The sequence below is a fragment of the Indicator indicator genome, chromosome 1, assembly GCF_027791375.1.
Source record: "Indicator indicator isolate 239-I01 chromosome 1, UM_Iind_1.1, whole genome shotgun sequence".
Classification (NCBI taxonomy): domain Eukaryota; kingdom Metazoa; phylum Chordata; class Aves; order Piciformes; family Indicatoridae; genus Indicator; species Indicator indicator.
This window is the reverse complement of record NC_072010.1, coordinates 116,227,824-116,253,494: the sequence shown is the minus strand read 5'-3', so window position 1 is coordinate 116,253,494 and position 25,671 is coordinate 116,227,824. Positions and strand designations below refer to the sequence as shown.

Below are 25,671 nucleotides of genomic sequence, written 5' to 3'. Positions count from 1 at the left end.
AGCTCATGGTAGGAGCCTTCAGAATTTCTCTCCAGTGTGATATACTCATCTTTATACTTGAGAGCCAGAAATACTTGCATAGCATTGAAGTCCAGGAATGACTGTATGTGTTTGTCCCTGGTATACAGCATTGCCAGAAAGGATTATTGGATTTACATAAAGCAAAATTATATCAGGCAATGTTGGCATGCATTCATAGACTCATTTTTCTCAGTAGCCTGTGAAGTCCATCATTGTGAGCGGCAATGATACTAGTAAGGTTTACCTTCCTAGGGTACCAACTCATGTTTTATCATCTTTTCATGATTGTTTCACACAATATGAATAATAACAGCATTTCCTTTCCCTTAAAACAACACTGTGATGTTCACGTTATCCTCAACATCCTATTCTAATTGATTTAATCCTTTGTTTTCCCTTTATGAAGGCTAGTCATAATATTGACTAAAAATACCTTTTTTAGGCCCTTTGAGTTCAGCCATTAAGTAGCGTGCATCTGTTGACTTACTGCTCTTAGAATAAACAATTCAACAGCTCATTTCTCATCACAGATCTGTGGTCTGCATTAAATGAGAAAGCCTCACAGAAATTCATTGTTAAAGCAATTTTAAATGCCCTCTTTACAGGCTCTGTGCTGCTGAATCAAGGGTGAGAGTAAAAGTAGAACCGTTTAGTCATATTCCTGAACTATTTCAGAGTGTTTCACTTCAAAAGGGCCAAAAGAGGCCCACACTTTTACAACCAAATAGAGGGGAGAAGAATTAATTGGTTTCTTTTCTCCACTAACTCTACTTAAGCATATCAGACAAATTATCTTTGTTAAATTCTTACTACACAAGTTTTCTTTAAAGGCTGATGAATTCTGAAAGACAATGAGAAAGTGAATGTAGCTTTATAATCTATAGCTAGGTGTCAAAATCTCGATCAAGTAGTCTACTGTGTTCTCTTCCTAAATCTGGTAGCACAAAACACCAAACAAGTTATTAACTTGAAATAAAATTGAGAAGCAAACAATTATTGAGAAACAAAAATGTAAAAGTCTTTTCTGTATACTTTTACTTTTCAATAATTTCTGTAAGAAGAATAATCCTGTGGTTTTACCTAGATAGCAATACAGACAAACTGAAAGGTCATTGAAAAAGTAATTTTGTCTTACTGCAGCATCATTTCTAATTCTATTGGCAATCTGAAGACTATGTGTCAAAGATCATGTCTTCAAAATCAGAGCAGCAGTTGGCAATTTTTTAAGTAGTTAGTAAAGGAAGAGAAAAGCTTTACTAAATATAGAAAATGCTTCTGTTGCTGGATGTGGTTATAACTTTTGCCATGTAAGATTGAAACATGGTTTAGTACAAGGAAATTCTTATGACTGCTCATCATACACCGGCTTCTGGGGATTATATGGCAAAATTTAATTTTCACAGTAACCATTCAATATTGAAAGTAATAACTAAAAATGAAAATACCAAGAATATCTGAGCAAAACCTATCAGAATATATTAGAGGTTGGAAGGGACCTCAAGAAATCATTGGGTTCAACCCCCTTGCCAAAGTAGGATCATTTAGGGTAGCCTGCACAGGAACGCATCCAGGTGGGTTTTGAAAGTCTCTAGAGAAGGAGACTCCACAACCTCTCTGGGCAGCCTGTTCCAGTGCTCCATCACCCTCACTGTAAAGAAGTTTCTCCTCATGTTGAGGTGAAATCCTCTATGTTCAAACTTGAACCTGTTGTTTCTTGTCTTATTACTGTGCACCACTGAAAAGAGCCTGGCCCCCTCCACTTGACATCCATCCCTCAGATATTTGTACGCATTGATGAGATCCCCTCTCAGTCTTCTCTGCTCAAGACTAAATAGCCCCACAGATCTCAGTCTGTCTTCATGGGAGAGATGCTTAAGTCCCCTGTTTCATGTATTGCCAAAATACACTGAAGCCAAGTGTCAATAGTAAAGGCTCAACACATTAAGAATATCTAGATAAGCTCATGAAGGTGTGGATGGATGCATTTCCATAGAAGTCTTTGAGAAATGTTTATACTTGGCATTCATTTTTCTCTATTATGCCCAAAGTGATTAGACAAAGGAAAATATTTTAACAGATAATGTTAATGCAAATAACGTTTTGGAGGCTGGTTGCTTTTATTGCATACTAGGCAATCTTGGTTAATTTTTCCAAAACTTCCTGCATATTTCTACCCATTTAATATAATAAATTATTTACTGAAAAATTAGCATTTCCTGCCAGGGTCATCCATAACAAATGAAGAATAATAACAAAATGTTTTTCAACATTACATCCTTTGTAATCATACACCTGTAACATTGATACGACTGAAGTATTTTTGTGTTTTGGGGCTGGGGTTTTTGCTTGGGTTTTGTTTGTTTGTTTGGTCTACCCTCCTCATAGACAAGCAGCTTATAATTGATTTTTCAGAAGTTGTGAATAGAAATTTACTTACAGTTACTGAGGTGAAACAAGCTGATGCCACCATGCCGAGTTGTGCAACTAACTTTTTGGTAAACAAGTACTTGGGTCTTCTTTTGTGTCTGGTGATAAAATGAACACAAAACAGTAAGAAAAGAGCTACTGAAGAAAATGTCTTCTTGGAGCAGATAATTAGAACAGAATGGTGATCACATAGTGTTGCTGTTGCTGGGATTTTGTGTTTGATGCTTATCTATTATGAATTGTCAAAAGATATGATGTGTTTGTCACTGTGGCAGCCATTCAGAAAGCTAAAGTGTTTGACAGCAGTGTATATCTCCTAGCACAAAAGTGTCTTTTGCCTCTGTTGCTGTTAGCACCTTCTGTTTCTTCTAGATGCACTGCAAACAGCATTGGAGCTTCTTTGTACATAGTTAGGCAGTAAAACAACTTTGCATTGTAGCTATAGGATTCAATGAGCAGAAGATCCAGTTAAAGGAATTGCTTGTTTCCCATAAGATTCTTCTCCTCTTTTAAATACCATTCCTATTTATGAAGGTGGAAAGAGGAAGTTCTCAAGTAGTTTGGATTATATAGGCTCACAGAGGAAGACTCTAGACATTGTGAGAAGTGTTCTCTGCACCTGGACAGAGTATGTCTACCTCTAACTTTTAGCAGTCTTGTCCATAGAAACACTGCCAGATCAAGTTTCTTCTCACAGACATGCAGAGCTGTGACTTTGTGAGGTTGCTTGTGTGACTCTGTGTGCATATGCTGCAGAGGGGCAAGGAAGGCAAGGACTATTAGAATTTTTCCTTTACTGCATTAGATCTGATTCTCTTGCTCTACTTGATTTGAGAGGAGAAAAGTCTATTACAGGCTCAGTCACCCTGTTACATTTTCTCTGTATCATTCTAAGAAATGACAAAAAGAACAACATGTGAGCAAAGGACACACAGAATTTACCTTTTTTGCTCAGGCATTTACTTCATATCCTGAATCAAAGATCAGGAGATCCACAAAAATCTGTAACCTTAACCACCTTTAATACAATCATTAAGCACTTTTAATAATAAATAACCTTTATGAGTTTTTTAACATTCTTCAGAGTTGTCAGCTTTTCTTTCAAATTTTTATCAAATCTGCAGGTTTTATTAAGACTTTGACAGTAATTATGAGGTCCTCATGGTAAACTGTAGGTCTAGTGTTGTCATAAGTTGTTTTCTTCCCTGTGTATGTATTAGAAATATGTAGAGCTTTTCCTAGAGATAAGCAGCTTTTGTTTTATTTATGTATAAATAGATATGTACTTGCTGATGTCTGGAAGACTCACTGCAGGTGTCTTCCACTAAGGTGCTGCCTTAGAATAAGTCTATTAATACACATACATTGATGTACATACATCTATTCCAGTTAGACTTTTCCTCTTCAGCTTAATGGCTGAAAATTATGGTGAACTTTCCTGTGTCTGCTTGGAAAGAAATGTCTTATTGGAAGTTACAGTTCAAACACTCATTTTAATTTGAAGTTATTTTATTGCTCTTAAAAACATTATTTTATAAAGATTATTTATGCGGATTAGTTACTTTTATAAAGTTTACCAGTTCAAGTTACTTTTATAAAGTTTACTAGTTCACTGTTATAAAAAACACAGAAAACTTCTGTTCTTCTTAGACATCTGTCAAACCTCTGCCTTTGTTAGAAAGAATCTCTTTTCTGACTACAACAGTAGGATTTATCTGTTGGTCCATTTTATAACCTCTCCTATGGAGAGGTTTTTATTAACTTATGTTTGTGTCCTATAAACAGCAGTGTTTTTATTGTGCCTGGGAAGAAGTATATTGAGACTGTGGACAGAAAATAAATAGCCATGTAAAACCAGCTTTTCTCTCACTGGATCCATCAAAAAGCTGGTTCTGATTTTTGCTTTCCACTGTGAAATGTTATGCCTTCTTACTTGATCATTCTGCCATTTTGAATTACCTGGTAGGTTGCACCAATTTTCACAGCTCTTTTTGCTTCCTCCCACAGTGCCCCCTCGGTTTGTGGTCCAGCCTAGTGACCAGGATGGGATCTATGGAAAAGCTGTAATTCTCAACTGCTCTGCAGAAGGTTACCCTGTTCCTACAATAGTCTGGAAGTACTCAAAAGGTAGGATTCCTATGATGATCACTGGGAACAGATTAATTCTGGTTTTGTAATAGCTTGTTCAGCATTGTCAGAGGCTGACAGAGCGCAATAAGAGAAGTATCAGTCATGTTTATGCTGGTATTGTGTTATTTCCCTAAGCACACAGTGCTGGCCATAGTCATAACAACGCTGAGCTAGATGGATTTTTGCCCTGCCTTGGAGACACCCTGGAGCTGTGAACATGTGCTTGTGTTAGCTATGGCTGAGTAGCTAATGAGTGATGGATGGTGATAAAATTGATGGCTGAGAGAAAAGAGAGACTGTTTTAATTGAGACAACCTTAGAACAAGGGTCACTGGCAGCATTTGGCTGATTTTTTTCTCTCTTCAAAATTCATGATAACCTGGCCAGTCATATCTTTTTAGCAGAGAAAAAAGGTCAGGTAGCATTAGCATAAGCAGTAATTCAGTATGCACTTTACATAATGCTTTAACATTTTCTTCTCATGTAACAGGGCATTAAAACTGACCCCACTTGACCCTCTGTAACCATATAAAATTGACTGCTTTTTAATTAAAACATGCTGCCTTCTAGATTGCATCTTCTGGCTGGTTTTCTTCTGGTGGATTTTAGCAAGAAAACAAACTTTTCAAACTCTGTATTCAATCTAAATGAGTTAACTCTTTGAAAATTAAAACTAGATGCTGTTGAGAAGAAATTACCTATAACTTTTTTTTTTGTTTCCTTTGGATCTAAGTCCAAATTATGTTTGAAGAAAAAGAGTGAGGGAAGAGAAATGCTTACATTAAAGACTTTTTTTTTTTTTTTTTTTTTTGCATTTATTGGTAAAATCTTGGAAAAGTGCACTCCAGATTCCATTAATCTCAGTGGTGTAAGGGGTTTTAGTTATGACTATAGGTCACAAAAATATAATTCTATTTTGTGATGTTTATGTGCTGAAGGAGGAGGCCAAGTCAAACTAGCTGAGTTGTAATTAATGGTAAAGACATAAGCATGAGGAAGGGGCAGTGGTTTGATTTTAGTGATGCTCTACCGCCAAGTGACTGTACTTAAGGTTTTTGATTAACAGCTCTGAAGTTTTTAAGTCAAAGAACTTTCAGTGGATATGTGATGTAGGTAAAACCATCAAGCTGTGGTTTCATTTGTTTGGGCAAAATAACTCTAGATGAAAAGGTCAGCAGTTTTACAAAAGCTGTGTTTTGATAATGGATGACTGCAGTTTCAAAACGTAGTCTAACTAAGGTGCTCTACAGGTTTATGGGATATATGACACAGCTTCTTTTAATAAGATGTATTATGTGATTGGTTTATAAGCAAAGTTTGTGCCAAATTATGAAATAATTCCTGAAGTGAACTCAGCAGGACTTAAGCAACTAAATCATAGTTCACCTGTAGGTACCACAATACCATAGGAAGGGCATCTGTATACTTGCAGATAAGTTGTCATTGGCTTTTCATGTCAGTGAAAAATGGAAAAAGAATGTTCATCTTTTTGTGCAAGTAATGGAAATGGACTTGCTGTCTCCGAAATACAATGGCAGTGAACCATACAGATATGCATAATCAGCAAGAATTTCTTGATTTAAGACCTTAAGATTTACAGAGGTAATGGGCACACAGAGAAGCACAGGAGTGTTCCATCTGAGTGTATAAGGAAACACTTTTTCACAGTGACTGAGGACTGGCACATGGTGCCTACAAAGGCTGTAGAGTCTCATAGTTGAAGATATTCAAAAGCCATCTGGATAGAGTCTTGTTTGAGCAAACAGGTTGAATCTTCTGACCTCCTGAAGGCCCTTCCAACCTCAACCAATCTGTAACACTGTGATTCATGAGTATGTAGTCCTTTTGCAGATTCATCCATACACCTGTGTGTGTGAAGCTGCTGCCACTGCTGTCACTTTGGCTGTAACAGCAGTAACAGCGCATGTGAAGAGTAAGAAACCTTTGCAAAGTGTTGTGCAAAATTTTGCCCAGTTATAGCTATCTTCAGGAGTATCAGCCTTTTCCTTCTGTGAACACCAAACTGTCTTCAGAATTTGTCGTCTGACAAAATGTGAGAAGCGAGTCCTTGCATCTGTCTGGTTGGGCAGTCAATTGCACACAGGTAGAGTTAGCAAAGCATAAATGTGCCTTCCAACTGAATGACAGGGAAAATGGCTTATTAAAGTTAACAAAATAGACAAAGGAGGAGGTTGGTTATGCATGTGACAAAAATAGCTGGAAAATCAACAATGGCAACTGATTTTTGTGAAGACATTATCCCTTTAACACTTCAAAATTCACAGTATCATCCACCAGACCTTCCCTGTAACTGTAAGTCCCTGAAGCAAACTCTTCTAGGACTAGAAGATTTTTAGTATGCATGTCTGTCTTTTTTAATAATCTAGATGTTGCCTTCATAGGTTGTCATGGCTTGCTATTTTATATGAAATCTTTCCCCATAATATTTATTCATTATATTTCCTCCTGGGCTGACTCAGCCAACTGCATATAGTAATCAATGCTGACAGATATTAACTTTGTGTACAGAAAGTGACATAAGAGAATTCCATTGAAGAACGCTACTTCGGATTTACGAAAATCCTATCTCCTGCTGCCAAAGTAGATTGTAACCCCTTTTGTTACAAGAAGCATATCTTAATATGTACTTAGAAAGCCCCTAATGCTAGAGCAACCCGAACTTGTGGTGGTCCTCTAGACAGTAGAGCATGCTGACAGTATGTCACTATCCTGTTCCCTATTACCTAAATCACCCATTATCTTTTTCCAAGCAAAAAAGTAGGTTCTTTCTTAAAATCAAGGTTGATACAGAAATCTCTGGCTTCCTGTCTTGTTTTGGGCCTTCAATTTTTACATTACTGCCAAACATGGCACCTTGTGCCTGATTAGTGGTCTAAGCTTTTTGTTTGTTTCTTTCTTTGTGTGGTTAGTTTCAGGTTTGTGTTTGTTGGTTGTTCTGGGGTTTTTGTTTGTTTTATTTTGTTTTTTAAACAGTGCAAATAAATACTGGCTACAAGCATGGCATAAGAGAAATTTGAAGTGTCATCATTGAGTCAGCTGTAGAAGGAAACAAGCAACACAGTCATTGATGTGGTTTTCCACATTACCCAAAGTTTCACAAACAAGGTCCTGAGGTCCCTTGTGTACGCCATGTTTACTACAACAGATATCCCTCTTCATCATAAGAAATTCATTTGGTGTATGCATTAAGGATGCATACTTGTATGACTGTTCAGCTGTAATTGTCAATAATTTATCAACCTCTAAATGTACAACAAATGTGCCTTTTTACCCATGAGCAGTCTGAAAATCTTCACTTTCTCTCTTCCCCTTCCTTGTTCTTCCACTCCTGCCTCATGCTTTTTTTTGCTCTTTTACCTCTAACATGGGAAAATTATTGCTACTATTGCACTCCAAAAATTTTTCTGCTTTTCATTTAATGAATTCAGTTTTGGCGGAGAACTGTTCTGTTGCTTCTGATGATGTCAGAAGCCATTTGTATTTTAACTGAATTGGGTCTCTAAGAACAGGAAGCTGTAGATAGTTTCTACCTTATTTAAACCAAACCAACCAACCAAAAACCCCCAACCAACAACAACAACCCACCCTGAAATGCTTTCTTTCCTAACTAACTTATTTCCATGCGGTTCTGCTCCAGGTGCGGGGGTTCCTCAGTTCCAGCCAATTGCATTGAACGGTCGTATCCAGCTTCTCATAAATGGTTCCTTGTTGATTAAACATGTGCTGGAAGAAGACAGTGGATACTACCTCTGCAAGGTCAGCAATGATGTGGGAGCAGACGTCAGCAAGTCCATGTACCTCACTGTTAAAAGTAAGAACTAAAACACTTCTCTGGGATCCATTGAGTGAAAAAAAAAAACCTTGTCTATTGAATCCTTAGTTTGGAGGAAAGGGTGGTTGGGAGGGAGGGGAGAGGTTGAATTTACTTGTTTTAATTTAATGGTGATTTTCATCTGTGTGTGGTAGCACACGGAAGTTAATAAGGTTAATAAAAAACATTGTTTCATAAAGGGAGAAAAGAGGGCTTATAAATGACAAGGATTAATACCTCATTTAAGAAATTTGTATCACGCCTTTGGGCTGCAGCTGAGTAATGAAAGGGAAGGAAAACAAATTCTTTAGTCAAGGGTGAAAAACACCCAACGATTAAGAAGAAATACCCATAACAACTGTTACAACTCTCAGAATCTGAAGAAAATAGGAATTTAAAAGTCTCTTAAATTCTCCAGATGTTATGGATACCATAGTTCCAATTATAGTAGATACCACAAGATGCTATATCATGCTCTAAGACAGAGGTACAGTCACAGCAGTCATTTTGACATATCCACTGGCAGGTAACTTTCAGAAAATGCATCTAGTTCTATTGAATCAGGAGTACATACACAATAATAACCTGTCCACACTTTCTAGGCATAAGAGACAATTACAATATAATTGTTAGGTTCATGTTAGCTGTAACTCATTCAAACATGAATGTAGATGAGAATATAGAGAAAATAAATAAATAAATAAATGATTTTTAAAAGCTCTACAGAGAATATAATTCCTCACTAGAGAAAAATTAGATTATTGATGCTTCAGCATGCCAGAGGTTTCTGGATGACCTGTTAGACCAGTACTTATGGAGGTCACTAAGACATGCACTTTCATGTTCGTAGGATTTGATTTCTTTAATTTATGTTTGTTTTTTTTTTTTTTTTCCTGAATGGAAGGAAAATCAAACTTGCTTTCAGTTGGAGAGCTGTACTTTAGGCCATTAAACTCTAGGTTTAGGGGCAGCATTTGTTGTAATAGCAGAGAATGAATAACTAAGGCCTGTGAAATTTTGTTAGAATTGCAAGTCCCAGCACATCAGTTGTCCTCTCCACTCCGATTTACCATAGTGACTCTGTCTTCTGAAAAAATAATATGATATCCCAACCTCCCAAGCAAGTATATTATTTGCATACATTTTCTGTGGATCAGTAGAAGACCCAGCTCCCACTGTTTCCATAACAATCCATTTTGGGGCCAATCTTCAACTGTAGGAGCAATGCACTACTGTAATATGCTACAGAAAACCAGCTTTCCTCTGGGTGGCAGCTATGTACACTGTCTGTCTGATCACTGCATGCAGTTTCATGTGTGATAAAAGAGCATCCCTTATCAAATGAGAGCAGGAGCTTCCCTGGAGAGTCAGTTGCTGTTTGAATCTAATGAAAAGCCCTCCAGCTCTGCAATAGCAGGCAAGCATCTTATGCCTGTACACCCTCACACACCCACACTAACACACGTGCCACTCCCAGCAAGGCCGTCAGAGCAAACATTGTTAGTGTGGCGTCCGTGTGGAGAAGAGGCAGAGCTTTAGCTTTAATCAAGCACACATTAAAGACAAGTTGCTTTGGAGAATTGTGCTGTGGGGGGTTGTGGGTATAGCTGGGTCTCCTGTTCTGATGGAGTGGTTATGATGCATGTAATGCTTGTACCTGGTCAGGAGGAGTGACTCCAGAGTGAGGTTTGGAACCTGCCTTTATTCTCTCTGCTACAGTCATTCACTTCTTTCTTATCCCCATGGTTATTTTGACTCCTTTCCCTTCTCCCCCACAATCCTGTTTCTGAACCCTCATCTTCAGATATAGCCCTACGACTACATTAAAATCAGAGGCAGAAGGTAAGACCTGGCCCAGGCGGTTGTTTCTGTGTGGCAAAGTTGGCAAGTGGCAAAGTTGGCAAGTGACAAACAGATTTCCAAAATATAAACAAAGATTAACATCAATGCATTTTATTTTGCCTTCCTTGTGACAAAATGGCTTCCCACCTTCCTTCAGTCTTTATGTGGGTTGTTCATGAACAGTAGCTCAAATCACCTGATGAAAAAGTAGACTGGCTTAGCTGGATGTTGTCACTAATTGTAAATCTATAATGCTTTCCAGAAAGACATGTCAGCAGTCCCTTTACAGCTACCTCCCTCTATTCTTAACTGTCCCTTGTACCACAGATACTTCTTATCATTGATAGCATAACTGTGAGCGTAATCAAAAAATCATTTCATGCTCAGGTGATTGTTTTCTTCCATGTCTGATAAAAGTTTCCACCTACTCTGTTAGTAGCATTTCTGGATACATTTTTGCCTTTCATAGATCCTGTGACAGATCACTTAAATGAGACTAGATGTTTTGCTCTTCTAGAATTTCTAGTGTCACCTGTACCTAAAGAGAAAAGGTATTGACCTTTGATGTCAAAAGAGGGTAGACAAATTTTTGTTTTATTGACATAAGGATGGACAAAATAAACAGTGATCTATTATACTTCCACGATTTACTACCTCTAAAACTGACAGACTTATTTTTAGTGGAAAGCCAGTGCAAGCTATAAAGCAACTTGGCATATTTAACAGGATCATTAATGATTAGAAGAAAATGGTAGTACGCATCTACTTAGTACCTCAATGCTTGCTATGTGGCAGCTTCACATCAGAAAAGCCAGTCCAACTTCCTGGTTGAAAGGAGATTGCATGAGAAAGGAGTGCAAAGTGAAAAAGACTATAGGAAAAGAAAGAGGCTTCAGGAATACTAACAGAAATGTGAGAGGAAATTTCTCCCAGAGTCGATATTGAATCAGGAACCACAGGGCTAGAATGGCAACCACGAAAGCAGAGACTCTTCACTTAACAGCTATTATTCTTTTCACAAAATGGATAGAGAAGTCTCTCTTTTTTTTCCCTCTGAACCAAGGGTAAGTAGTTCTTGAATTCCTTATTGACTAAGACATACAATATTAGAAAATTATGAGAGGGATCTGGAATAAGTAATCTAGTGCTGTCTTGAGAAATAACTCCAGGTGCTTGAGATGAAAAGACTTCTAAAGAATTTCTATAAAGGATAATGAGCCTTTAACATGAAGGGAAGAACTCAAATTATTTAAAGGTTGCCTGGGAGTCACAAGGGAAAAGATGTCTTCCTAAAATGGACTGCCTGCCTGCCTTCATCTGAATAAATGTCACACTTCCTAATTCCACTTTAGGGGCTATATATAACATGGTAGAACAGTATTGTGAAAAAAAATCCCTCCTGAAAATGAAGTTTTCATTAATGTGTCTAAGTTCCTATGTAAATAATCTGTTGAAGGTAGCCAACCTCATGAGGTTCAACAAGACCAAATGCAAGGTCCTGCATCTGGGTCAGGGCAATCCCAAACACCAATATAGGCTGGGCAGTGATTGGCTTGAGAGCTGCCCTGAAGAAAAGGACTTGGGGGTGCTGGTGGATGAGGAGCTCAACATGAGCCAGCACTGTGCACTTGCAGCCTAGAAAGCCAATCACATCCTGGGGTGCCTCAAGAGAAGCATAGCCAGCAGGTCAAGGGAGGAGATTCTCCCCTCCACTCTAGTGAGACCCCACCTGGGGTACTGCATCCAGTTCTGGAGCCCCTATTACAGGAAGGATCTGGACGTGCTGGAAGGTGTCCAGAGAAGGGCCACAAGGATGATTAGAGGGCTGGAGCACCTCTCCTATGAGGAAAGACAGAGAGAGTTGGGGCTATTCAGTCTGGAAAAGAGAAGACTCCAAGGAGACCTTCTTGTGGCCTACCAGTATCTTAAGGGGCCCTACAAGAAAGCTGGGGAGGGACTTTTTAGGGTGTCAGGTAGTGATAGGACTAGGGGGAATGAACATAAATGGAAATGGGTAGATTTAGATTGGATGTTAGGAAGAAATTCTTCACCATGAGGGTGGTGAGACACTGGAACAGGTTGCCCAGGGAGGTGATGGAAGCCTCATCCCTGGAGGTGTTTAAGGCCAGGCTGGATGTGGCTCTGAGCAACCTGATCTAGTGGGAGGTGTCGCTGCCCATGGCAGGGGGGGTTGGAACTAGGTGATCCTTGAGGTCCCTTCCAACCCTGACAATTCTATGATTCTATCCCTGCCTTTTCTTAAACCTATCACTTATTTTCATGTCAGTGTGGATACTCAGAAGTTTTAATCTGACCACCAAAATATTTTCAACAAATCCTGTCTGCCAAGAAAACAGAATTGCTTTATTCACTTTCCATTCAAATATGGTTCTTAACTATCTGTATTATGTATTTAATACATAAACCTAAAGCCATTGTTCAGACCCATACTTCCTTCCATATATACTAATTCCAGCTGATACTTTTAATGCTACGTTTCTCCACTTAAACATATTAAAAATATAAAATTAAATTTTTATCTATGACATGAGCTGGTGGAATAACAGAAAAAGAGGCTGTTTGGGAAAGGGAGCCTGGTCACAGTGTAGAAGTGAGTGTAATGCCCTGTTCCTGCAGCTACCCTGGGTCTTGGATGGAGTAATTTACCACCCTGTGGCTCTTCTGCCTCTGCCTCCCTTATACTATTATCAATGTTGACCATGATATCTTCAGGGCAAGATTTTTTTCTCTCCACCTGCAGACAACTCATGGAATAGAGGTCCCAATCACATAGCTAGCTATTACTGCAAAAGAAATAAAATAGTAGTAACAAACACAACCCCAAAAGAGGTTTATGAAGGGAGATTCTGAATCTCACAAAGCTGTTTTCCTCCACTACTACCTAACAGTTGTTCTGTCATATGGCTGAAGCAACTGCAGCATTTATTTATTTAAATGGGTAGAAGTCTATGCCAGTTATCCTCCATTAAACTTTACCTGCCTTAAAGGCACTGTTCCCAAGTGGCCAGTCAAATGAGTTTGCTTTCCTGAAACCCTTGAAGAAAAGCCAGCAAGCTGTGATGGAGAACTTGTTTTGCTCTGCTCACCAGTGTGCTTCTAACTGTCCATTTTAGCTTTGAGGGAAATAATTCATTGTTGAGAATAGGAATGTCAAGATCTGTCCAACTGCTGCTTCTCCTTGTCTATGAAAAGCATAGCAATTATGCATTTGTTTATATATACATGTACAACAATATGCATACATATATAATATATATATGGCTTTTGTCCAATTTCTAATTAAAATTACACATATCCCACAATATGTCTGAACAGTGCCATTGTCTGTTCTATGTTTCCAATAACAGATCACTCACATCCTGTAAAGGAAGACAGAAATCACCATCTCTTAAACCTTCAAAAATTTCTTTTGCATCATACTACCATACTACTTCAAATTCACCTGAGCCCAGTTATTTCTTATTCTGTTTTAGTGCTTTCTTCTTTTAAGATTCAGACATATTTAAACAAAGAGCTTTTTCCTCTATTTTCTTCTTCATACTTATTTTGCAGTTATCTCAAGTAGTCTGTTTTCATCCAGTGGACAAATTCATCCAAAATGGGTGAAAATGTCTATCTGGATTACTAGCATATCTTCTGAAAAGAAAAGAAAAGAAAAGAAAAGAAAAGAAAAGAAAAGAAAAGAAAAGAAAAGAAAAGAAAAGAAAAGAAAAGAAAAGAAAAGAAAAGAAAAGAAAAGAAAAGAAAAGAAAAGAAAAAAGAAAAGAAAAAAAGAAAAGAAAAGAAAAGAAAAGAAAAGAAAAGAAAAGAAAAGAAAAGAAAAAAAGAAAAGAAAAGAAAAGAAAAGAAAAGAAAAGAAAAGAAAAGAAAAGAAAAGAAAAGAAAAGAGAAAAGAGAAAGGAAAGAAAAATATTTAAGTGAACCAAAACTTTTTTTCTATTCCAAAGTGTCCATATGAGCTGGCAAGCCACCCCTGTCTACCTTTGCCCTTACCCTCATGACAAGCAGCTCTCTCACCACCCATTTCTTGGCAAACAAAAAGAAAAGCTGTGTTAAATATGAGGATGTGAACAACCTACAGTACAGCTCAGTTTAAATTCCAAGTCAGTGGTGATGGATTGTAACACCCTCTATCTGTTTTAATTACTTATTTATTTTCATTAAATGCATGGTCTAAAGGACGCTGTAAGAAAGCTACCGTAAATCTTGGAAACAGGAAAATTCTCCCTAGACACAAGTACTTGCTTTTGTTAGAAAAACAGCCTATTTTTTTCCTAATGAGGTCCTCCCACTACGAGAAATTAACAGGGTCTGAGTGCTGTTTCTGCCTCTTCAGACCACTGGCACTGCTTTGATTTAGGGACTTGCTCTTTAATCACCCATCATGTGTCATTACCCCGACAGGCGGCAGCAGCCGCAAGATACAAGCTCCAATAAATTGCACTGAAAACCGCTGAAGCGATCCTTTGTTGATTTTCCTTTACAGCTATTCAATGGCAGATCAGCTGTCATAACAACACATTGCCTGTGGCAACAGGGTGAAATTAAACGTGAAGTATGTTCAAGGTAGCTGGTAGAAAGGCGGAATATCCCTTTTCTCCTGTGCGTTCAAATGCTTTCTACTTCTCTCAGTAATGCCAAGCCTGTGGCAATTGGCTAAAACGAATGCTTTCTCTTGTAAGATAATTGCCAGATGTACAGCAGTACAAATAGTCAAGTGGTTTTGTATGCAAATCTTTGCAATGTTCTCATTTAAGGAAAAGAGAGAAGGTAAAGACTTCTCTCCTTTTTTTTTCTCCTCCCTTTTTTTTTTCTTCCCTCCCTTTTTTTTTAAATAGATTTCTAATTGAGTATAAGGAGAAAAAGAACCCAGCAGCCCTTTTGCTTTTCTTCAAGGCTGGTTGCACAACAGTGCTTTTAGCAGGAAGGTGAAATAGATTTCTCTCCACCTAGGTAGCTAGAAAGTGCATATAAGCTCTGCTGTATCTTTTGTATCAACACTATTGTATGTATGTTAGGTTTTTTTAATAATTGTATCTCTCCTATGAGGACAGACTGAAAGAGTTGGGGCTGTTCAGTCTGGAGAAAAGAAGGCTCTGAGGTGACCTTCATGTGGCCTTTCAATATCTGAAGGGGGCCTACAAGAAAGCTGGGGAGGGACTTTTTAGGATATCAAGTAGTGATAGGACTAGGGGGGATGGAATAAAGCTGGAAGTGGGGAGTTTCAGGCTGGAAGTGAGGAAGAAGTTCTTCCCCATGAGAGTGGTGAGAGCCTGGAATGGGTTGTCCAGAGAGGTGGTTGGGGCCCCATCCCTTGAGGTGTTTAAGGCCAGGCTGGATGAGGCTCTGACCAGCCTGATGTAGTGTGAGGTGTCCCTGCCCATGGAAGGGGGGTTGGAACGAGATGATTCTTGTGGTCCCTTACAACCCTGACTGATTCCATGATTCTACGATTTATGTTGCTGAAATAGAGGCATTTAAAAGGAGGCATGGGTGAGGTTTATTTTCAGTTTTATTTCTACTGAAATTTTCATAGTGGCTGCAAGACATTGAGCGTTTCCTTAAAAAAATGAACAGTTTAACAAAGTTGTGATGATTTCATCACTGCTTCACTTTTCTTAGAAGGCCTCATAGGGATAGGATTCACAAACTATGTACTCTAGCTGCTATTCTATTTTTTCCCTTTACTAAACGCATTAACCAGCCAAACCACAGATATTTTAACAGCACATCTTTCTCAATCTTAATACCTCTTGTGTTCTGTTAAATTACTTGTTTGTTCAGAGGTTTTATATGGTTCTCAGGTTGCAATGAGCACTGTGCCTAGGTTTGGCCAGGTGTTGTCAGTAGAGCAACAGAGGTCATTTCAGATCTAGGCTTATAGCTCCTATGTCTCTGAACACTACTCTGAATCAAGACTTGAAAATAATGCCTGCTCTTCTCTCCTCCTCCAGCTGAGATGCTGGTGTTGAGATGATTGATACAAGCCAGATATATAATCCATTCATAACCTTCATTAGGAAAGTAAGCTTAAAAATTTCAGTATTGTATTTAGCACAATAGTGAAAACCCTGCTGTGCTAGAAGATAATAAATGTGGATCCTGAAAAGCTCTTATCAGGGAGGAAATATTCTGGAAATTTTTCTTGCTGATAATTTGGAAGGTCTTTCTTCCTAAAAGAGAATTTAAAACATAATCATTCAGATTAAGACTTGCCTTCATGTGAAATGTGAATGAATACCCTTCTGAACACAGTGTATCTCAATGACATTTTAAGAAAAAAACTATGTCAATGAGCACAGGATGCCTGACAGCCAGGACTTCTGGATTACTCATTTTGGACTTACTCATTACTCATCTACCAGATTTAGTTTAGTAAATATTACTCCTTCTACTAGTTTGATAGGACAAGTGAAGCATCCTCAAGCCCCTGATGACATTTCCACCTCTGACTGCAAAAGGGTTGAGTGCTTTGCTCCTGCTTCTGCCACCATGCCCCTCCCAGGCTCTGCGCTGTCTCTAGGCCTCATTCAGGGGAGTGGGCAGAGAAGATCTGAGGGTACAAGTCACTTCTTGACCCTCAGCAGCTCAGCCAGCTCCTTTGGGTGGAACAGCTTTTCAGGGCAGACTCAAGGCAGCATACTCAAAAGCACAGCAGTGGCTGGACTGGATGGGGTGGCATTTAGAGATTGCAATGACAGCTATCAGTGATACAGCTATCAATGATGGAAGTGGGTAGATTCAGACTGGACATAATGAAGAAGTTCTTCACCATGAGAGTGGTGAGAGCCTGGAATGGGTTGTCCAGGAAGGTGGTTGAGGCCCCATCCCTGGAGGTGTTTAAGGCCAGGCTGGATGAGGCTCTAGACAGCCTGATCTATGTGAGGTGTCCCTGCCCATGGCAGGGGGGTTGGAACTAGATGATCCTTGTGGTCCCTTCCAACCCTGACTGATTCCGTGATTCTACGATTCTATGAATCTATACCCTATCAGTTAGAAGAGGGGAAGAAAAAATAGTGGTGTGCAGGTTTTGGCTGAGGTAGAGTTATTCCTCTTCATAATAGATAATACAGGGCTATGTTTTGGATTTGTGCTGGAAAGTGTTGATAATTCAGGCTTATGTTACTTATTCCTGAGTAGTGTTTACACAGAGTCTGTTTCTCACCCCACCTCACTAGGTTAAGTGTGCACAAGAATCTGGGAGGGGGGACAGCTGGCACAACTGAACCCAGATGACCAAAGGGGTATCCCATATCGTGTGACGTCATGCTTAGCATATAAACCTGGGGGAAGAAGAAAGAAGGAAGGAATGTTCAGAGTGATGCCATCTGTCTTCCCAAGTAACCATTATGGGTGATGGAGCCCTGTTTTCCTGGAAATGGCTGAACAACTCCCTTCCTAGGGAGTGGTGAATGAATCCCTTGTTTTGCTTTAATTATGTACATGGCTTTTGCTTTACCTATTAAACTCTCTTTATCTCAACCCAGGAGTTTTCTCACTTTTACCCCTCCAACTCTTTTCCCCATCCCACTGTGGTGAGTGAGCATGGGGCTTAGTTGCCCTCTGGGGTTAAACCACAACAGTAGACACAGTAATGATATTGTAAAATTTATCTCAGAAATTCTCATCAGAACATAGCACACTTTAAAAAAAATATTTTAAAAAAATTATGTTATTTTCTTCATAGTATAAAGTGGTTATAAATCTCAAAGTCAGCTCTACAGAAGTGTGTCTCAATATAAATACATTAGGACAGTGTTCTGGTAGGTTATTTCTTTTTTTTTTCTTTAATCCATGTGGTACAGGAGCAATGACTAAACACTAGCCATACCCATTCCCTGAATTTTCATGCTTCTATTTTATTAAACCAAATAATTTTCCTTTGGAACATTTTTAAATACAGATGCTGCTGTGCATATATTAGTTTCATTTGTCAAATGGGGGCCATACACAGAGTGCTTGCTGGGTTTAATGTTGGCTTCTAGTGGAGGAAGTGCGTGCATGATCTATTGTTGCTTATTTTTATATTGGCAATGGCGTCAAGAGTTGGGGCTATGTCTTGCTAACAAAGATTAAATGAACTTAAATCAAGAGAGTATTGTATAGCAACAGTGGGATATAAATTAATACAGCATGTATGTGCAGTGCACATGACCATTTCCACTTTAGAAAAACCAGCTCCTGTAGTCTCATGGGTTTCCCATTCCTTTTCCTTTCCCCTCATTTCTTTTCTCTGTGTCTAGTCATGCCATCTCTAAGGTACACCTCATTTACAATATAACCATGTTCCAGCAGTAGAAAGTCTCAGGCTCAGAGGACAGTGTTCTCATGTCACACATCATTCTCCCTTCACACCCACAAGTGTTTCTTCCTCTTCTTTACTGTCATCATTCTGCAATCCTCCACATCTTTGGCATCGCTTCCTCCTTTTTTAAGAATTGCACATTCAGTCTTCTAGCTATCCATTTCAAAGCTCTTCATTACTATTCTCATATGAGTTTAAGATCTGTAGAATGTTGTCTGAACACCAAAAATAGTGGACAGAGTCCTAATTACAAACTTTCTTCCATATCAGGGATTCTCTGCACTTTTAATGATCTAATCACAAACTTTTTCAGCGCAAGACCGTTCAGAAGATTATTCACTGGTTTTCGTTATCGAATGCTGTCATAGGATTGGCATGATGATTCTTTAAAATATTTAATTAATTAATTAATTGTTATGGCTGATTGACTATTCTTATCTTTTATTTGATGCAACTGTTGTAGGGGATCAAAGTACACTGAGCTCCAGTATCGACGAGAGCTCTGTTCTTTTGTCCCCTCGAATAAGGTAGGGAATCTGTCACAGTTTAGAGCGAGACAAATTGCTCTTTTACCTCTTCCAAAAAAGAAAAACACTCACACAAAGGATTGGATAGGACTGGAAAGTTAAAATGGAAACATTATTCACGACTATATACAACAGTTCAAAGCGTATAAAATACACCGAAATCCGTAGTCTGGCCTTAACACAGAAGCTCATTAAGCCAAAGCTTCACACAAACCTCCCTCTAAACCCAGTCAACAAACCCAGGCCTTCATGCCCTTCCCTTACCAAGCCTCTCTACCCTCCATATCACACCATTGTGTCACAGCAAAACTTGGCTTGGCAGCCCCAGGCCCGAGTTAGGCTGCTCCAGGTCTCTAACTTTGTGGTTTCCTACAGGCACCCCAGCCTGAAAACTACCACAGTAACAAAATAAATTGTGCATTAAAAAGGGAAAGAAAGAGACAATGAGTTATGAAAAAATAATATATATTTCACAATATCTTAAAAGCAGATAGGATATAAACTCCATTTGAATATCAGGTGACACAGGCACCAACTCAGTTACATAAATTTTTCTGTAGTAAAATAAAAATGTAGCAATGTAGCTTGCAGGCAAGTATTTTACGTTTTGCATGAGAGTGTATTTCCTTTTAAATATAACATCAAATGTCACTGTTAGCCAAAGACAATATTTTACAACTGCTTCTATCACTGCAATTTTAAGCTTTTTTTAAAGCAATCAATTTTACCTTCAAAGGTAAAGAAAGTGTAATTTTTTTTGTAGTGCTGTCTTTTTATCTTCAAAATAGTTTTTCAAGAATTGCATGGTAGTTATCTTCACATGCCTTTGTGAAAATCCTGTGATGGTACTCACTATAAATACTGTGTCTAGATTCTTTGATAATCAATACAAAAATAAAAATTAAATTTGCATCTGAGAGACACAGAAAAGAAGCAGAAAATGCAATGTGAGAAGAAGAGCTTCCTACCAGCTGAAGACACTACATACCAGAGAATCTCAGGCATTGCTTCCTATACCCCTTCCTGCCAAGCACTTCAGGTATAATCAGAAGTAAATATTTGCAATTGCAGGTTTTCCTTCAGCAATCTAGATGTATTTGCTTTGTGAAAAACAGGATTCCTTCACTCTAGATTACATTCCTAACTATTAATATTCAACTGCTGTATCAATGTGTGAGCTCCCATCCACATTATTTGTTCAGGTATTTGTTTGATATGTGATGCTTGAATGCATCTTAATCTGACACTTCTATGTTTCTTGGGGGGAAAAGGAAGTGTCCACTTATGGCCACAGCAATTGATTTCTGAGTGTCTTCACAGTACAGATAACTAAAGAAGCACGGCTCCATTTTTAGATAAATCTTCTTAGGGTTAAGGAATGAATTGATTTGCTCTGTCAAACAATGACCTCTTACAGTTGGCCTAATTATTCATGATTAATCTAACCATTTTTTTTCTGTCTCTATCAATACACACACACACACACAAAGTAATTAGTCTTATGATCAATTTTTGTTTTCTCTTCCACCCTGATTTAGAGTATTTGATCATGTAGGAATATTGTTCTCTGGGTAGCATGTACATCTTTATGACATTAGTTCTACCTTCTCTGTCAGTGTTTATTCAGTGCTTAGCTTCCAGCTGGCAAATTCCTGGCAACCCGTGGGAAAGCAATATCGTGTAACTGTAAGGATGCAGGTGAACATATGACCAAGATCAGAAAAGAGAAATTATTCTTCAGAGAAGCAATAACCTCTAGAGTTCCAGCTACAGTATTTAACTTGTGACACAATATTTTTCATTGGAACTTAATATCTTGTTTAGAAACGTGCAAACTCTCCTGCTAACTTTGCAAGAGTAATTGACAGTATCCATTAAGAATTCAAATTTTTATAGCAGTTGCCCCCTCTATGCACATCAGTGCTGGTACAAGTAGATCCATGTGATTGTTAGTGTGAATCTGTTTTATCCGTGGTATGTTGTGAGTCTACACTCTGTCGTGTTCCCTCATGCAAGCTGATGCGTGAGGTGACTGAGGAAGCAGCTCAGTGTGAGAAGGTATTAACAAAGTCGTTGTTTATTGTCATCCCTGCTTTCAGGGTTGAAACTTCTGCTGAAAGTTTCTATATTTCATTTTGCAAGATAACACATGATGCCATTATGTTGTAAAAGCCCAGTGAAATCTCTTTCTCTGTCTAATGTATGTAAGGTAATGACCTCAGCTACCACCACCTCTGTATGCTCATGTGCATGAACATGTGGGCACTGACATAAGCGTGTTGCTTGATGCTCACCTACCAGAAAGAACACAAAAGGAACAAAACCCCATCCAGATGGGATCAGATGGTACAAGATTTTCCTGAACACACTTCTTATGCTTTTGCTTAGGTATAATGCAGCTTTCAGAAATTTGATCTTTGGCATTTCAGATGGTTCAGATGATAGATTTCAAATCTTTGCAGCAAGAAAAAACTACACATCTATTTTTTAACAGGAAAAAAAAAAGAGTTATGATGGGAATCCTGCCTTCATTAAATACAATTCTTCTTGTCTATAATATTCCTGCTATTTATATTTTTTTTTGCATTAAGTTTAATCCCTAATGATACATTCCCCCAAAAAATTAAAAATCCTTAATAGTATGTTCCTAAAGCCATTTTTTCTTTTGTAATGCAGAACCCAGCTTTATAAAGATAGTGTACTGTAACAGTGTGAGAGCTGAAATCCCTGTCCCACACTGACAATAACCAGGCTAGCTCAGTCTGGAAGCAAATGAAAGATGTGTTTACAAGCAAAACTACAATATATGATGAAATGCAATGAATATGTACAAATATACACTATTTACAACATTTGCAAATATGTACAATCAACAGAAAAGCACAACCAAGCCCCATTTGCTTCCCCCAAGGGGCCTTCCCCAAGGGGCCTCCCCCACCCAGCCAGAAGGATTTCCCCCCACACCCCTCTGGCAGAAGGCAGAGAGTCAAGAAGAAGAGAGGCTGTTAGCTTGTCAAGGTCAGAGTGTTATCTTCAGGCAGAAAAGAAGCAGCAGCAGGCAGACAGAAGCCAAGCAAGCAGAGACTGCCCAACTCCCCAACCTTGTTTTGAGTAGAGATTCTTAAACGTTTCTAGCTCTCCAGTGGAAGTGTTTAGAATAATCATTATTTGCTTTCTTGAACCCAATAGTGATTTATTTACATTCTTTCATTTTCTCTGCTCGAACTTTGTGAAGAAAAATTTAAAAGACAATCTTAAAACCATCACATGTGCATACCCCTTTCTTTCCTGTGATCAGTGGCGTGCTGAAGGATGCTTAGCAAAGCAGATGGCTATTTAGGAATTTAAACATATGTTGCTAGGAGTCAGTTTGGGTTTGAGGTTTTGTTGTTGTTTTAAAATTTGGCTTCAACTTTTAAGAAACAGTCTGTGCATATATATTGTATGCCATGGTCTGTAAGCGTATGGGAGCAAGGTCCAGCAAAGGTTGTAAGTCTTCAGAAATTAGTAGTAAAGCAGCAGTTTATTTCAGTAGTCTGGCTTTCAGTCAGCACTGCAAGTTCTCTCAGTTCCATTTCCCCACTCTGAACTTTTCTTGTATTTGCTGAAATAAACTCCTAAATCATAATCACGATGACCTAACAAGAATATTTTTCTACTAATTGGTGTATTGTATTGAGAGAGAAATACCCAAGAAACGATCTTGTTCTCTTCCATCCCTCTCTTTCTTTACAAAGGACAAAGGTTTTTAAAGGGTCTAAAGTCTATTCTGAAAGTTAGATGATACAAATTTGTGACAGTGAAATGAGAGAGAGAGAGACAGAAAAGAGAAAACTCAACAAAGTTATTACATAAGTACATTTTGTTGCAAATCTTCAAAGCAGTAGAAAAAGCATCTTTTAGGGGGCTATTTTTTGCTGGCTTTTAATTACTAGTCATTGATTTTGGTAATTTTATACACAGCTGTGCAGCAGGATTTCACTTCTGTGGTCTTATCCCAAAACTGGCTTTGCAAGTGTGTGCCTATTACTCTAAGTGCTCCATAAGAAAGCAGTGCTCTGCTATTTTTGTCTTACTTTGCAACGTAGCATAACTGTTGCATTTACAACTGGTACAAGCTGGCTCTTTGCCATACACTTAGAGCCATAAACCCCTACTTTTAGCAAGGAAAATCATCTGCTGTCAGAGTCTGAAGTGGTGACTTGTCAAGCTGAAATAAGGAGGAACAGACTTTTCATAAGTGTTTGCTTACTGGTTTTGAAAATCCAATTACCTCTTACTAAATGTCCATCTCCAAGATTTAAATAATAGTTAAATGAAGTGCCTAGCTTTTAAGGTAAATCGGCAGGCACCTAAGTGGTAAGGAAGATCATTACAGGAGCGCATATCAATTGGAGGTGTCCTCAGGCATTTTGCTGACTCTATGTAGCATCTGTTTCTGTTCCCAGACATATTTCAGGGAACTCACCAGCTGAGAGACAGATATTGCTCATTACTATCATTGCCTTTCTGGATCTACTTTGTTTTGGTATCCCCTGCAGAATAGCTCATTGTCCAGAGGTGCTAACCCTCTCCCTCTTTGGTATTAAGCCTTTCAGTGTGAAACTGATACACCTTCCAAACCACTTAAAGATGTATTATAAAGATGACAAAGGAGAGAACTTGGACAAGAAAAAGTGAGGCTGACGCTATCCACTATTTAGCTTGGCTAAGATGAGTAGGGCTTCTTACTTGGTTGTGATCTGCTTTCAACCATTGCTATCTGGTTATTTCACCTATAAAGATGTAGTATGAGAATAAACCAGCCTTCTTTCTGAAAGAGGGGGCTCAAACATACAGACCAGTGAGCATGGATGAGCCAGTGACTTGGCATCTGCTGAGCTGTGGTGGGTATCTCTGTATCTGCCTACCACGAGGAATATGCAAAGTAATTACTCAAACAATTAAAGAAGTTAAATTCCCTCTAATTCATTGTGTAGCAGTCATGTGGACCTGGGCAGTTACCATGGTGTTGCTGATATGCAGTTAAGTTATTCAGATTCTACAGCTACACTGTATTTATGTGCTTATATGCATGTGTCAATATATATGCATGCTCTTTTCTGCAATTCTCAGAAAGTTCCTTAGATCTTGTCCATATTCAAGATTATTTCTGCTTTTACTGCTGTTCCAGCATATTCTAATAGTATCATTAATTAGCTGTAATACTATACACCCTCACATGGACACTTTCTGGAGCAATAGTTGATTTTTGCAGCTTAGTTAAGAGTTATTTTCAAAAGCGGAGGACATATGAATGGAGAGATAAAACCCAAAACAAAACCCTGCAATAAATTTCACTATAGCTTTTGTCTTCTCCTGCATTTGAATGAGCAAGCTGTATGTATGAAATGTGGGAGCTTAGAAGCACTAGGGATTTAACTTGGGGTTATCCAGGGATGCTTTGGCTTGGAACACACAGGAGTTAGGGTACTTTTGGAAAATATATAATGTATTTCCAGATTGCTTGTATCGAGGTAGCTTGACTTGCCTGTACATTAGCCTACTTCTCATGAATTGTGATGCAAGATAATCCAAGGAACCTTGCATATGTGCTGAAATGTGACTGATTTGAGAAGTTACACTCTTACACCAGAGTAAATTAATTTTATGTTTTTGTGCTCAGAAAAGAGAAAAGGGGGAGTCATGCTATATGAATTGTGTAAGTCATCTAACTGGTTTAAGTCAGAGGGGATTTGTGCTCTTTTTTGTCTCTCCCCACAAAGGTAGTGAGTAGGTAGACATATTTGTCATTGTTGAGATAACAATCTGGATGGGATTGCTTCTTAAATTTGGATTCTGTGTCAGTTTAATTTGCACTGTTGTATATGTTTCAGCAAGGTAGTAAGTGAGAGTGAGGTCTTTTCAGAGCCTTTGTGCAAGTCATGTAATAGTTCACAAGCACGGCATGCTCTGTGTATACCATGTGATGATTTCCTGGCAGAAATTTTTCCTTTTCCTTTTCCTTTTCCTTTTCCTTTTCCTTTTCCTTTTCCTTTTCCTTTTCCTTTTCCTTTTCCTTTTCCTTTTCCTTTTCCTTTTCCTTTTCCTTTTCCTTTTCCTTTTCCTTTTCCTTTTCCTTTTCCTTTTCCTTTTCCTTTTCCTTTTCCTTTTCCTTTTCCTTTTCCTTTTCCTTTTCCTTTTCCTTCCCCTTCTCCTTCTCCTTCTCCTTCTCCTTTTCCTTCTCCTTTTCCTTCTCCTTTTCCTTCTCCTTTTCCTTCTCCTTCTCCTTTTCCTTCCCCTTCCCCTTCCCCTTCCCCTTCCCCTTCCCCTTCCCCTTCCCCTTCCCCTTCCCCTTCCCCTTCCCCTTCCCCTTCCCCTTCCCCTTCCCCTTTCTATTTTCCTTCCCCTTTCCCTGTACAAATACAGATATAACATCTTTATGAGGTAAAGGGAATCAATTTTGAATGTTAACTCCTTCATTATATCTCTCATGTCAACTGGCATTAACAGTGTTCTAATTTACTAGTCCAAAAATGATAGTTTTGTATTCCCTGATTTTAAATTTCTTTTTTTTTCTAGTTTAT

General features: G+C 38.5%; 1 protein-coding gene across 2 annotated transcripts in view; it reads left to right on the top strand.

Annotated features, from left to right (window-relative positions):
• The window catches only part of DSCAM (DS cell adhesion molecule), a 420,943-nt gene that overhangs the window by 249,091 nt on the left and 146,181 nt on the right, over positions 1-25,671 (top strand). For both annotated transcript variants that reach the window (XM_054400261.1, XM_054400269.1), the window contains exons 9-10: positions 4,456-4,575; positions 8,237-8,410. In XM_054400261.1, coding sequence (XP_054256236.1) covers positions 4,456-4,575; positions 8,237-8,410 — 294 coding nt within the window. The remainder of the gene's footprint in view (positions 1-4,455; positions 4,576-8,236; positions 8,411-25,671) is intronic.